At 47.3% G+C, this 15,078-nt stretch overlaps 1 protein-coding gene across 5 annotated transcripts in view; it reads left to right on the top strand.

Moving 5' to 3' along the window:
- Window positions 1–15,078, top strand: part of LOC119436621 (protein vav) — a 206,905-nt gene that overhangs the window by 91,139 nt on the left and 100,688 nt on the right. For 3 of the 5 annotated variants that reach the window (XM_037703540.2, XM_037703542.2, XM_037703541.2), the window contains exons 2-3: window positions 2,701–2,817; window positions 4,069–4,127. In XM_037703540.2, coding sequence (XP_037559468.1) covers window positions 2,701–2,817; window positions 4,069–4,127 — 176 coding nt within the window. Of the gene's footprint in view, window positions 1–2,700; window positions 2,818–4,068; window positions 4,128–8,926; window positions 10,282–15,078 lie in introns of those variants that run through there. The other 2 variants (XM_049659245.1, XM_049659249.1) reach the window with 1 other exon arrangement.

The raw sequence follows: 15,078 nt of genomic DNA on the forward strand, positions 1-15,078 counted from the left end.
TGTAGCTGGCGTGCGCGTGTGTTCTTCGCCCGAGTCGCGGTGGGATCAGCTTTGCCGCATTTCTTACGCTAGTCGGACAAGAGGGAGCAGGGGCTCGCCTTCGCATAGCCATGCATAGCTGTGGCTGCCGCGTTGCCAGAATCCTGGCGACGCTGCTGCGTGTGCTTCGCGGTGCGCACACTCGCGGAACTGGACGCCGACGATCCGCTTCGAGTCCGCCTGATCGTTTAGCGCGAAACGTGAAGCACGGTTCTTTGTTCGCGCGCTTGTCATCGCGCCAGTGCGCAGCCGAGCGGCGCCGGAAATGTTCCGGCACGGAGCCGCCGCACCACGCGCCGTTTGTGCCGAGACAGCTTGACACCTTTTCAGCACGCTCGCATCCAGCCCCGCTTCTTTCTTTTGACAAAGCTTTCAACACAACATGGCACCGAAACAGCAGGAGGGGAGCGGAAGGGACGCGCTTGATAAAGGAGGCGAGGGTTGTCGCGCAAGGCTCTGGCATTTTGATCATTGTTTGCTTTCGTCCTCTGCTTAGGCTCACTTGTGTGTGTGTGTGTGTGTGTGTGTGTGTGTGTGTGTGTGTGTGTGTGTGTGTGTGTGTGTGTGTGTGTGTGTGTGTGTGTGTGTTTGCGCGCAACCTTTTTTTGTTTTCTTTAAATTGAAGTTTGAACGTTGTCCTTACCTGTCGCATAGTTGACATCGCGACTAAGTGTGTCGCACGCAAATGAGCTCTTGCATACGCGGTTTTTTTTTCTCTTTTTTTTTCTTGCGTACGAATAAAATGAATAAGCTAGTTTGCGAGGGTAAAGGCTGTATGCGTCGCGACCTCCTCCGAGCGCTGCTATAATAAAATTCTTAAGAACGACCACGATGCTCGACACTTGCTTATAGTTCCTAAAGTTGATTAACTTGTCGGCTAACCGAAAACGATGGGAGGGTCGGCTGGCGTGCAAGCTGTGGCACGCACTTTTACAAGTCATGGTTAATAATAACAATTATGGAAGTGTCGCATATGCCTTTTCAAGTCGTACCACAAACAGCGCAGTGAGAACTGCTGACGTCCGTATGTACTATGTATTTTATCGGTTGATCTGAAAAATAAATAAATAAAAAAAGAAGAAAAGCGAATATCTCCTCTATGGGCCTCTGACCCACCAATATTCCACTTCACCAGACAGCCTTACAAGGTGCATCGATAGCTGTCTATATACAGGGTGTTTCAGCAAACACTCAAAATTTTTTAAAAGAATTCCCTGTGGCAGATAGCACAATTCTAGTTCATGAGCTGGTCTACTCGAAGAGGCGGACATTACTTGTACAAAAAAATGAAATGCACAATCGCCTAATGAACGAAAATTCACTAATTAAGTTTTCAACTAATTACCTTATGGCCCAAATTGCAATTTACAAATTCTAGCCGTGAAGTTCGCAAAGCGGATCGGATGGATCCACTTGGAACGAATTGTCAGGATGACACCAGTTTTGAGATATTAGACAGTTTTAGTTTTACGTATACGTAGAAGCGCTATACGTACTTATGTGACGATCTTGCGGGATCGAAGTGCGCATGCGCAGAACGTAGGGATCCCCGTCGCGTCTCACGTATGTACACACGCTAAATCTGCGCCTTTGTGTTGCGCGCCCCACGTATACGTGACCGGCTCTGCGAGCTGTTTACGCGATATCTCGGAACAGCCGAAAGCAGTTTCAAGATCGCATCCGACCGTGCAGACGGTGCGTGTGGTTAGTCACCGTAGTGTTGTGCTGCGTGTCTGCGCTTTTCGAAGTCCACGAGAGCACAGATAATTAATGATGATCACAAAGAAAGCTGGGAGGCATTTTTCAGCTTAGGACCTGCAGGCAGAGAACGCAGCACTTGCAAGGTAGCACGGACGCGTTGTTTGCGAGGTGCGAGAATCGCGCATACTGGCTCCGATTTCGGCTCGTCTTGAACAAACTTGGCTGAAATAGCGTTCATGTCTGCCAACAGAGGGCGTAAGTAGACATGCGGAAACAATGATCTATACGTTGTCAAGACCTCCTACAACAGACTGCTGCGTACGCGAAACTATAAGCGTCGCACGCATGCGGCGCGTACGTATACAACTCTCACGTTTGCGCGCGCAAAGCTACTGCGTACGTGAAACTAAAACTCTATATTAATTGCCCAACTTTGCGGAGAAATGCATTGGCGTTCCAGTTACAAGCTTTCTTAGCAAAACGTCGTTTTATGCACTGAAGTACAAAAGTAACTGGAACGCCAATGCATTTCTCCGCAAAGTTCGGGAATTTATATCTCTAAACTGGTGTCATCCTGAGAATTCGTTGCAAGTGGACCCGCCTTGTGAACTCCACGGCTAGAATTTGTAAATTGCAATATGGGCCATCAGCTAATTAGTCAACTTAATTAGTGACTTTTGCATGCATGTCGTTTGCATTGCAAGTTTTTATGCAAGTAATGCCCGCCTCTTCGAGTAGACCAGCTCATGAACTAGAATTGTGCTAACTGCCACAAGTAACCTTCAAAAAATTGTGTAAGTGTTCGCTGAAACACCTGGTATATATGGAAGCTCTAAATGATGTAGCGGCTTCTTCATTTTATTGTCGAGGAACAGTGCTATTTAGTTGCTGCGTCTTCCGCACTCGTCGACAAGAATGGCGCAGCACTTTTATAACTATGCATTTTTTTTTCTCGCGCAGTTCCTCTGCCTGAAGAACATCAGGACATTTCTGCAGACCTGCAAGAATGTCTTCAACCTCAGCAACAGCGACCTTTTCGAGCCCAACATGCTGTTCGAGTATGGGGACTTCAGAAAGGTGCGTAGGAGTTGTGTTGCTATACCGCTGCTGGCTGGTGGTTGCGCAGACATCGCCAGCTTTGCGCGATTATTTGCCGTTCCATGGAAGTGTGTGACAGAGCCCTCTGGCCGGAGCACTGAATTGGCTTCTCGCTTCACGCGGAAGAGGCAACTCGCAGTTCGCGGTGAACAATGCCAATACCATGCCTCGCCACTTTCACGTGGCCGCCGATCCAGGCATTGAGCAGCGTTAATTATTCCGAGTAACGCCTGGTGTCGCAGTGCGCGGACGCGTAATCATGCGGCTTTTTTCTTATTTCGCGCGGTATCTTTATAACGCGGGAAAAAAAAATGCGCGACAGATAGACCACGCAAAAAAAAACTGAATCGGGTGTTTTAAAACACAATCATTACTTTTCTATGAAACTTCGCTCCCCCAATTCATTAAGTAAAAAGTTCGTAAATAATCTCATCTAATCATCGATAGTTCAATTATGAAAAATAGTCATCCTGCTGCAATACGCCACTGCTGACAGAATGTCATTGGTTGCGTTCTCGTATATTCCATATTTTATTTTTAAGAGCTTGGCTAACGTCAGCTGGGCCACCCTGTGTAACAGTAGTTGTCGCCCGTAATTCCTTTGGCTGCGGACTCGTTTACTGCGACAGCAGTTGAAGACCATCTGTATGTATATAGCGCGGAAACCTCCGACATATTAGGGGTCACCGGGGGGCTTCTCCAAAATGCGCGCATCCCTGAGTGTCTAAACGCACTCTTGCAGTCTATACACGTTACGCAATTAATTTGCAGTATCACTGTTTGCGTTACGTTTACGCCTTGGCTCACCCGGCAATCCGCCCAAACCGCCCGCGTTTGCCGGAATTCCGGCCACCCTAGGTCACGACTGCTATAGTAACGACGGTTAGAAACGACGCTAGGTAACGACTGAGTGCTAGGTAGCGACTTCCGTAATAGCCTATTTCCTCTCTCCCTATGTTGGCTCAATTGTCTAATGCCGTTACCATTCCCAACTGCGAGCGTATAGAAAGCGGGAATTCCGACATCTGTGTATTTTGCAATGAAGTGGTTTTGGTTGAAAAGGTTATGTCAGCTTTATGAGCTGCCGTTCGTTATAAAGTAGCAAGATAAAGGAAAACCAAAATACCAACGATGTGTGTACCATTGAGCCCATTTGTGGTATGAAAATTGTTCGAAATTTGTCTCGAGATCTCATGGTCTTGAGTACCGTTTGTTGGAACCTCGACGCAGGTGCTACACACGCTGGCGGTGCTATCGAGATCACCAAAGGCTGAAGAATCCGGTGTGAGGTGAGTTATATATCCCTCTGATCTCTCTCTGCGTATCTCGTCTAAAGCCAGATGACAGCAGATGTGTCCTAGCGTATTGAATATTGGCGTCCGCGGTGAAGGATCAAAGGATCCTTTCTGCCGAAAGCCCTTCAATCCTTCACTGTTTACCAACCTGCTGTGCAACAGGTTAGGGCTTTTTAACTGATTTTTTACACAATTTGTGTTCCTGGCTTCATCTTCCTTTTTATGTCGATTGAAATTTCGGCTTTGATTTTACTTTGGAACGACAAAGAAATCACGCATAACCGTGTGACGAGGGCCGAATGGTAGGTAAAAAGTGTATCAAGCAGGAAGCACTGCTGCGCGCGCGTTGTAATTAAGCCTGCTTTGGTGATTATTGAGTGAGGTCTCGTGAATTATGGCCTTGTAGCAAAAGTCAATAGTTATTTCATCGGTTGTCCCGTGTTGTATGGATGAAGCATGCGTTCTTATTACGTTGCTTTTTATTTTTTAGATCATTTACGACATTAATTGAACATATCACGCGGCCGTCGCACTTTCTTATTTTTCACGCCCTATTTCCCAGTGCTGTCTTTTTTTTTTTTTTTTTTTTTTTTGGGGGGGGGGGGGGGGCGTATCCTGACGGTCGGGAACGAATTATAGACACTTAGAGGAAGGAAGGGGGGGGGGGGGGGGGGGTCTGTGTTGGAGGAGAATTCTGCAGGCTTGTCGTTAGTTTGTGTTGTTGTTTCTTTTTTTTTTTCCTTTATTACAAAAGTCTGTTTAGCTTGCTTTGTTCTTAATTTTATAGTAAAATTTCACCATGGTTGCCTGTTTACTCAGACCTGTTGGTTTACTGCGCTTCAAGAAACAATGAAGAGTATGGATTAATTTGCGTCTATATATAGGAAAGTCGGCAGAGGGTGAACCCACTAAAAAGAGCTGAACTAATGAAAAGTCCTAGTTTATGGTTTCTGCGCCTTGTAAATTGTGTAGAATTTGCAGGCCCGTGTAATTGAAGTTGGGAAAACAAAGCCCGGTTGTGAAAATTGCTAGATTTCTTTTCCTCTTTTTTTTTCTTATAGCGTGATCTGTCGAAGTAATTTATGAGATTCCGTTAAGCTGAAGCAAGGCGTACATCGGCGAGACTGGCAAAGGCATAAATAATCACTTACGAGAGCAGGCGCTGACTGTGAGGAACGCAACTGGCTCGCACCTTCCTCATCATTGTAGGTCACGCACGTGTGAACCCACGTTATCAGCGACTCGAATTCGAAAACGAAATTGCGATGGAGCTTCGCGTGAGTTGGATAAGGCTTACTTTATCTAGAAATAAATGGGGGGGGGGGGGGGGGGGATTAACATGTAACACGGTCACGAATTGAGCTTCTTGGGAGATCGTATTTGGGTATACCTTGGTGAATGCTTTTCATTCTTGTCTCAATGCGCATGTGCGCATACACGCATATATAGACGCATATATAGTATGTTGGAATTAGTTGGAAGCGTGCACCTGTCCGTGTTCTCTCGCTGTGCCACAATACTGGGTAACAAAAAAAAAGAGAGAGAAAAAACGAAATGTTTGAAATGTTGGTGTATGCCAGCGGTACTTGGCGCGGGTTACCTTCCGGTCATTTGTTTTGTTTAGCAATTGGTTGATTTAAGTGACTGTGCCAAGTAGCAGATTTTTTCCGTTCTTGCGTGACGCCTGCGTGGAGGCGCGCAGCGGTTGGAAGAAGCCGAGGAAATACGCTACGGTGTTTTGCAGCGATTCTTTTCCATCCCTCTTCCTCTTCGTCAGTGGCTGCACAAAGCAACGCTCCCGTATCACCGCTATTGTCCACTCGGTGGGACGGATGTTGAGATATATACTAGGTGTTCCAGCTAACTTGAACCAAGATTTTAAAAAAAGAAAGAAAGAGCTCTAGAGAAACCGTGCTAACTGCATATTAACGGCAGTCGCGTGTACTTACAACATGTATTTTTTTTTTCATCACTAAATGTTACTTCATTAATTGTTCTCATTTGGTCAAATTTTTTATTATTGCTTGAATCTCTAACATAGTCAATTATCAAGTTGTAGAGCGCCTCAAATAACCTCACATTCAAGCATTTTTTTGCGTGCCAAAAATTGCATGGTTGTTTTTGCCGAGAAAAAACAAAAGCCCGCGAAATACGAAAAAAAACAAAAAAAAAACCGCGTGATGGGGCGCTTGCGCGACTGCTATTGTGCTGCGCTCAAGCGTGCATGAGTGAACAAGCACAACCAGGCAAACTTTAGCACGAAAGAAATGCTTGAATCCGAGGTTATTTGAGGCGCTCTACAACTTTATAATTGACTATGTTAGAGATTCAAGCAATAATCAAAAAGTTGACCAAATAAAGACAATTGACATTTAGTGATGAAAAAAAAAATGCTGGTTGTAAATAAACACGACTACCGCTAATATGCAGTTGGTACGATTTCTCTAGAGCTCTGAGTTTTTTTTTTTTTTTTTTTTTTTTTTTAATCTTCGTTCAAGTTGGCTGGGACACCCGGTATACCTTTAGAATCGGAAGAAAAGAATCCGTACACAATGCGACCGTCGTGGCCATATGTTGTAACGATCCAATTCATTTTCCATCCTTCTCGCCCTTCTTCACTGGCTCGGAGGCCGCCGCGCACAGCCATTATCACCGGGATTGGTGCACTCGAGGCACCGGATGATAAGGAAAGGAGAATAGAAAAATCAAAAGAATCGTTACAAAATACGACCACAGTGGGTTCCGCTCGATAAGCCCGAGATCATGACGTGCATGAAACCGGAGCTGCGAATACGTAATCCAAGCGATCAAGCCCAAGTGTGGATATTGGCGCTTAGCCAAGCGCTGCGCGCGGTTCTCGCCCCCGGCGGCAGCCACGTCCTATATATCGTCCTATAGCTGCGCGGAGCGCACTTTAACAATTCCGGCCGTTATTTCGGCGTGGGCATCGCGCGGCGCATAGGCGCGCATATTTACGGCGCTGCGTGACTCCGTGCCCGTCGCTATTCCGCGGAGCCTGGAAACACGGCGAAGCCTTTCGAAGCGTCATCGACGCCTTCCGTGCTGCAAACGTCGTTGGGCTGTCATCACCGTATTGCGAGGTATAGCGCAAATAAAACGGAGACTGAGGAAGAACACGACTCGATGTCCATCCTGAGTCCGTGTTTTATTTGCGCTATATATTCCTCGCAATATGTATCAACAAGGCCGAGCCCCTGTAGTTCTCTCATCAGCCTTTCACGCTGTCGAAGGTTTTGGATTCAGCCGTTTTCACTCGCTACCGTTAATGCTCACCTGCAACCGTTCCTAGGTCGCTTCGCGATTCCCGGCGCCATTTGCGCAACCCACACGTCTCGCTCCTCGGGACTCCACTCGAGTATCGCACCGGCTACTGGCTCCTTTAGGCCGCCGCATGTTCGCAGGCCGCGGAGCTCACTCCGAAATTTTGGAGGTGTACGCGCCTGTGACGGGGGAGTACAGCTACCGTTATATATATCGGCGTTCTTGTCGAGCGCGCGCATCGCGTTTACATCACATGTTCTTTATGCGCTCCCCTCTTTGAAGATACCGCAGTGATCGGAAGGCGTGAATGATCATACTAGTGATACTATAGTGTCATAATCGAAGCCACGGCTACTGCGACAGATACGGCCGTCTGTAAGCATTCTATTTAGCTCTTCCCCTTAAAGAGTTATCGCTCTTGCGATGCGGGGGAAATGGTTCGCCCACTTAGGTTGTTACCATGATCTCCATGTAACTCCTTCTTGCTATCATCCGTTTGTCACTCCTGTCATTTCTTTGTACTAACATCAGCGCTGTGAAATCTGGGACCATAATGGGGACGCATGTGGTTTTTATTACCTTTTTATAATGAAAATGAGAGATGTAGTCACCTTATAGTGTCGGCTTCACCTTTTCAGGTGATAGCAATTAAAAGAAATGATAAGTCAAAAACCTCAGTAGCTACGAAAGTCAAGAACGTAAAGAACCTCAGAGAGTATACGAGTTCCCGATATAGTCCGAGACGCACTTGAGCATATATTCACGACGAGGCGAGGGCAAGTCGCACAATAATCTATACTGAGTCCCGAATAGTTAAATAGGCACGCGAGGCCGCGTTGCGATTCGATGTGAACAGGCCCATAGATGACGAAGATGCGCAGATTAGTTTTATGCGCACGATGACAACAGTCAAAAGTGGTCTACATTACAAAAGACGCACAGATACAGATGGTGAAAACCGGTTGCGCTTTACCGTAAGCACTGCGTCGTGCAGTGTCACAAAGCAATTTCCAAAACTGCAGAAAAAATTGTCTAAAACTATATTCACGAAACATGTCATTGCGGCACCTAGTAAGGAAGGAAGAAAAGTGTGGAGAAGGAAAGGCAGGGAGGTTAACCAGTTTAGCATAACCGGTTTGCTACCCTACACATGGGAGCTGCACCTAGTACATGCTTAGTGTACCTTATGTCATCAAAGTGCGTTGAGATGCTTTTCGCTGTGCGCATTTCCATGGGGGCGAAATCCAGAATGCTCGTGGGCTTAGATCTATGTACACTATGTGGTTCAAGTTAACCCGAAGCCCACCACTGTGGCGTCCCTCATGAGCGACTGTGCAGTTTCTGGACAACCCCACAATTCTCGCTCTTTTTTCCGCTGTGCATGTTTTCGATAGCTATGGGCCGAGCGGTTTCTTCCGATTCTTCTGCGCACACGTGGGTACGGCTGCGTTGGTCATTATTTGGCATGCAGCACGATCACATGATAGCATGCACACGTGTGCGGCATCGATCGTCAGACATGCGTCATGGCATATCCGCATGGCAGGCGGAAGCACATGGAAGTTTCCGCTGTTTGTTGACGCGTGAAGTGTTCGCCTGGTCGAAACAGTGTCTGTAAGCGCACGTTCTGTTATAGAACAGATGATATGGAACGTTTGCGGTTTGTCCGGTTCAGGTCGGAAGCGAGTCTAAGAGACGGCTATCGCCCGCCAGTTCTGTCACACGGAAGTGCGTAGAATACGCCGAATTTTTGGTGCATTCATTGCCATTTTTACTTCTTTATTATTCTGTTTCCCCACGTGTAAGGAAACAAATCAGACGATCGTCTGGCTGACCTCCCTGCTATTGCTATTTTTGCGTTCTCTATATGTCTCCCTGGACGTCGCAACTCGCGAGCGCTGCATAACACTTCCACTGCGACATTGTACATGTGCGCTTGGTTGGTTCGAGAGTATTAGGCGCAGTGTAAAAAAAAATATGCAGCCAGTGCAGCGGAAAATGACGATATTTAGCCTTACGGTCCGTGACATCGCCAAGAGCGACAGGACACCCTCTGACGAGCCAGAGCTGGCGGTGTGTATGAGTGTGCAGCTGCCTGTCGCGCCTCTGGGAATTCCACTCCCCGTTGATCGTACGCGCGAAGTACAGCGAAGGGACACGCGGCGCGCAAGAATAGCTCGCCGAGCGCACACTCCGTGGGACTCCCGCTGAGCCGGCGGCGCGTAGCAACCCGTTCCGTTCGGCGCTCCTGAACCCCAGGGCCGCAGTCGCGTATTCCTTCCTCTCTCGGTTCAGCCGGGCACGTCACCGGACTTGGCCACGCAGGCCCACCACGTGCGGGCCAGCGCTGCCTGATGACTGCCCGCGTGTGCGCTGCGCGGGTCCGCTCGATCACCGTCACCCACGAGCAGCATTTCCGTCGCTGCACTTCGTTGTCCTCGTTCGTTCGGCTTTCGCGTGCCAATGACGTTGCCGAATCGCCGGACAATGGGCTGGTCGAGTTGTGATGCGCGGTACGTTCAGCCTGGTGCGTTCTGCATCATCGGCCATTGCTGTTCGCGCTGAACTGCCCTTTCCCGAGCGGACGTTGCATCGTACATTATCAGTGAAAACCCATCATGCCCGAAACAGCGCCGTGGCAGCAAGAGTGCCTATAGCGCAAAGCCACCGTCGCGAGCCCTGGCAGCTTCCGATCCACCAGCCTAGCGGTCTTAGCGCGGCGTGGACCCCGCGCATGGAGTGGGCCGGTGACGTCAGCAACGATGGTGGTACCCACGACAGCTGCCATGAATCGCTACTCGGCGGACTGTGCCGGTCTTGTTGGCGCTATGGCGCCCGTGATGTGCGAGTTGTCACTGCGAATCAGGTAAATGCACGCCTATACGCTGCTGCATACCGTTAATAACCCATTGTGTGCGACATTGGCTGCTGTAGTATCGCTTGCGGAGATGCATGCCATTATGGTCTCGCGTTCTTTGTCGTGATTAGAGAAAACAACCTTTCGTTTTTTCTTTACCGCTGTCGCCTGCTAACGAGTAATTGTGCGCCTACGCGGGAATCGTGTACCACGACCCACAGCGGTGGCTATGGCATTCTGCTGTTGCAGCATCAGGTTGCAGGATCGAATCGCCAAATGCGACTACCGCAAGCTGATGGTATCGGGGTGTATACGAACACTCGTGTGTACTACATCGTTTGTATGAGCGCACGTTGAACAGCAAGTCGCCAACATTAAGCCAGATCTTTCCACTAGGGTATTCCTTCGTATTTCATAGTGCCGGCTTGTACGTCAAGCCCGCGTATATTAAAAGAAAAAACCAAAAGCGTTGGACGCCGCAGGTAAAGAGCATCTCGTTTTGCGTACGCTGCTCGAAGGCGCTGTTAATCCCGCTGCTTCGAGATCGCACTCCAGCGTGCGTTTGCCGTCAGCTGTTTACAGGGCATTTTCGGCACGTTAAACAGCGCTCCTCTCTCCTCGCATCCATACCGTAAAGACTGCAGGTCGCGGCGCTTTCTGGAAGATATCAAAACGCCACGGTCTTGCGCCGTCAATATAGCGATCGACCCATCAAGGTGAACGAACCGATCTCTGGAAATCGTTCTCGAGCGTTCAGCGCAGTCGTTTACTTGAGACACTGAATATTCCGGGGTTTTACCTGCGCTGTATTATGTGGCACGCTGTATTAGGGGCCACGGATTAATTTCTGGCCACGTGGGGATCTTTAGCGTGCACCTTGATCTAAGTGAACGTTTCTGCATTTCGCCCCCATCGATATGCGGCCACGATCGGAGCCGCGACCTCGAGCTCTGCAGCTCAAAGCCATAGCCACTGGGCTGCCACAGATTGTTTGAGAGACCGTGACAGCGTGCAAATATACTCTATCAGTTTTCTCGAACGATCCGCCATTTGCGTACCTTTTGACGTTCTAAATCGTTCCCTCTCACGCATAGAAAATATCGCCTGCGAACGTTGTTTCAAGCCGATGAGTCAGGCGCACGACGAACTGCGGTGTATCCAGCCCGACGTACCTTCCAATTGACTTTGCCGCCGTGTGGTGTCATTTGTATGCGCTACCGTTTTCCGTTTTTTGTAAGGCTGCATTGCGTTGCGAAGCCTAGTCGTCTTGGTGCCATTTATATACGGCGGTCTCTATACCGAACAGCTCAAAGAAGTAGCTACCATTGAAGGAATGGCGCCGTGCTTGTCAGCATTTTAAACAGCGTGCCAATGCAATCGAAGTGACAGCTGATGTATGCAGTACAATGCATATGATACGCGTAATGGGACAGTCATTGCCGGTGCATCCTTGCTGAAAACGCAGACCACGTGTGGTGCAGTGCACTACGGTGTGTTTTTGGCAGCTACACTCTTTCTCACAATAATGCAAGAGTGTATAGGGAAAGATACAGCTGGCGTCAGCAGATTAGGAGCGCAATCATGCGATTGCGGTGTCCCCACGTCCCTTCGCGTCAGGGCGTCGTATGTGCAGTCTCGTGCGCAGTCTCGAGGACGCGCCAGATGACGTATCCAACGCCACATTATTTTAAAACCTTACAGAATCACTGCTGCCTGAAAAAAAGAAAGAAAAAAAAAGAAGGAAAAAAGAAGGGGGGGGGGGGAGGCTCATTCACATTTTCGCCAGGTAAGTCGGCCTAAGGAAATCTGACACGTCTCCCCGAAATTCCGCGAGACGGAACTCCGCGTAAAATCCTACTGGTCACCGGTATTTCGTACCGCCATCAGTCGTGATGTCGCTGATACTTCGTTTATATATATATATAAACTTAAAAGAAGTGCAGGCGCACGTCGAAAAGCAAAAACGTTTAATTTCGACGTTTCGACCGGGGTCCGGCCGAAATGGCGAAATTAAATAGTTTTGCTTTGCTACGTGCGCCTGCACTTCTTTTAAGTTTATTACACACCGGATCCGAAGAAACAATTCCTTCATATATATATATATATATATATATATATATATATATATATATATGCGCGCGCGCGCTTTGTGGAGGCTATGGCTCCCATAACGTTTTTGTCGTCTTTGACAACCTTCGTATTGATTTCAAGTGACTGCCTGAACCCTACTCGCGCCGTACCTTCTGGTTCGCTCCGCCTGCCATGTATCGTTGCACCTCATCCGTCACATCTGCTACTGGATGCTGTATAGTCACCAGTGTTCAGCGGCGCGCGAACCTCACGCGACGTCGCAATCATTCACAGCGGTGCTTGCGTACCATGGTTCCTAACGTTCAGGGCGAAATACACGCATAAATACTTCAGGTGTATTTAGTTGTCGCCTGTAAAACGAAATTGTTAGCGAAGCAGGCTTCTCCTCATATGACCTCTTACTGCGGTGAAGCCAGCTATCTAGCAGTTCGCTACTAAGGTGCAGACACTTCCAAGACCATTTTGTGGTTCGCGCATGACTCGTCCAGGTGGATCAGTGGCATTTCACTGCTAAAAACGAGGTCGCGGGTTTGATTCCTTGTCCAGAAGGACGGAGAATTGGGCTGGTTGGTTCATGGCTGCAACAGTGCGGCTAAAGACAAGGACCATGAAAAAGGAGGAGGGTATTGAAGACGGTGGCAAGCGAAGTGAACTCTTGTATGACAGACGCTTTATAGAAAAAAAAATTATGAAGTTTATTAAATCAAGTTTATCGAAATTGCTGTCTGTTTTATGAATCCCAGGCACGCTGTAAGCAATCCGAAGGTAGTCAGACCGGGAAGCACCACAAGAAAGCACTGCGGCAAGACGCAGGACATTTCAGTTGGCTATACATTCTGTCGAAAGTTGCTGCCCGAGTCCTGAAATGCTACAGTACTGCGAAAAAGAAAAAAAGCTCGCGTTTAGATATTCTGCTGAATTGACAGCGATGTGCGGTCCTGCATTAAAACAACGCTTGTCCTGAATGACAGGGAAGGCTGAAATAATATAAAATCGGATTTTTAATTTGTTTCTTTTGAGTGTATTGTTCACAATTAGTACGGGCCACTCTTAATAGCACCCTACATTCCTCTGCGTACCGTTTCCTATTTTGCGTCGAAGCTTCGCTGCACGAATTCTAGCTTTGTTATCAGAACTGACGGGCACTGGTCCTAATGAGTGTAAGCTTTGTCGTACGCGGTGTCAGGATGTGCCTCGAAAACTGAATTTCTTAATGTTGAAGCTATAGTTGTGCTTTTTTTTTTTTTGAGCAAAGCTGTTAAGGGGAGTTCCGCAATGGTGTTTTGCGAAGGTGTCGTTGATATCAAACGTAAATGCCGCTCAACGTGTGTTACCTTATGTTTATCTCATTCGAATAGACAAAAAACTTAAAAGCGTTTTGTTTTACCAGTAATTTGTAGTTATTGTTTTCTCTTGTTACGCTGTGCCGGCTCCACGTTAGAGGTAAGCCAGGAGTTTGAACGGCTACGGCAATTAAAGCACACACCGTTGTGCTGGAACGCAATCTGCGACGGAATTGTCACTAAGAACAACCCTGCAACGCCCGCGTTCGAACGCAGCGGGGTGTGTTCAGATAGGGTGTGTTCAGATAAGGACAGACTGGGGGAGTTGACTAATTTTTGTTTTCAGCGAAAATTTAAATGAGGCAAGATGCACAAATCTCGTTATGGAGTCGCAAAATGTTGAAACTTGGAAAGCGCCTGGTATAGATAACTACACTATAAAGGTTTTACTCTAAATCTATACAACCTCTCTCGCGGAATTAAGGTAAATTGCGTTTAATTAATCGTAGTACGGCATGGACAGCATGGCATATACAAAAAAAAAGCCCCCCCCCCCCCTTTTTCTTTTTTTTTTTTTGTCTAGTGAAGAGGAAAATTTGCATTTTTGCTCATGCCGTGCTACGATTAATTAAACTAAATTTGCCTTAATTCCGTGACAGAGGGTGTATAGATTTAGAGTGAAACGTTTAATGTGTAGAAAACTGCATTCTCTATACCATGCGTTTTTTATGTTTCGGCATTTTGCGACTCGCTAACGAGATTTTTGCACCTTGTCTCGGTTAAAAACCTTTTCTGTGTGAAACAAATACGTATGTGGGAAAAGTATTCTCGGTTCCATTGTGTGCAATGATTTGTCTGTGTAATATAAAAATTTGAAGTAAAAATAAAGCATATTTGGGACCCGTTTTGCTACCTTCCTTATCTGTACAAACCCAGCTGACTCCTCCACTGCAGTCGTGTCATCGTGCATGCATCGGTGGTATAAAAGGGGGGCATTTCAGATAGCTAGTGTAATTAGAGAGTAGTACCAAAAGTAGTTTCTCCTGACCAGCCTTTAAACAGCTCGCTGTGCGTGCTCTCGCGTGCTTTCCTATGCATCAACGTACCGTGGAAAAAACACGGTTACAGGAGCCCTGATAACCCAAGCTCAACTCGTTTCGTGGCTCAGAAGAGGCAAAAAAGGACAAAATCAGAGTCACTTTTCTTTACTGCCACAAAAGCAACGAGCTCGGAATGCAATATGAATGTAACTTTGATTTTATTATTAGAACTACGCAGATTCTAGCGATGACATACAGGATTCTAAAAATGGGCTAAAATTTTCCGCTTAAAATAGCATAATACAGCATGTTGTTGCAGTACTATATTTTTACAAGTTATGCGAGGGCATTCTGTAAAATTTCAATAAAAATCGGCGAATATTAGTATTTTT

Source organism: Dermacentor silvarum, chromosome 1, assembly GCF_013339745.2.
Source record: "Dermacentor silvarum isolate Dsil-2018 chromosome 1, BIME_Dsil_1.4, whole genome shotgun sequence".
Classification (NCBI taxonomy): Eukaryota; Metazoa; Arthropoda; class Arachnida; order Ixodida; family Ixodidae; genus Dermacentor; species Dermacentor silvarum.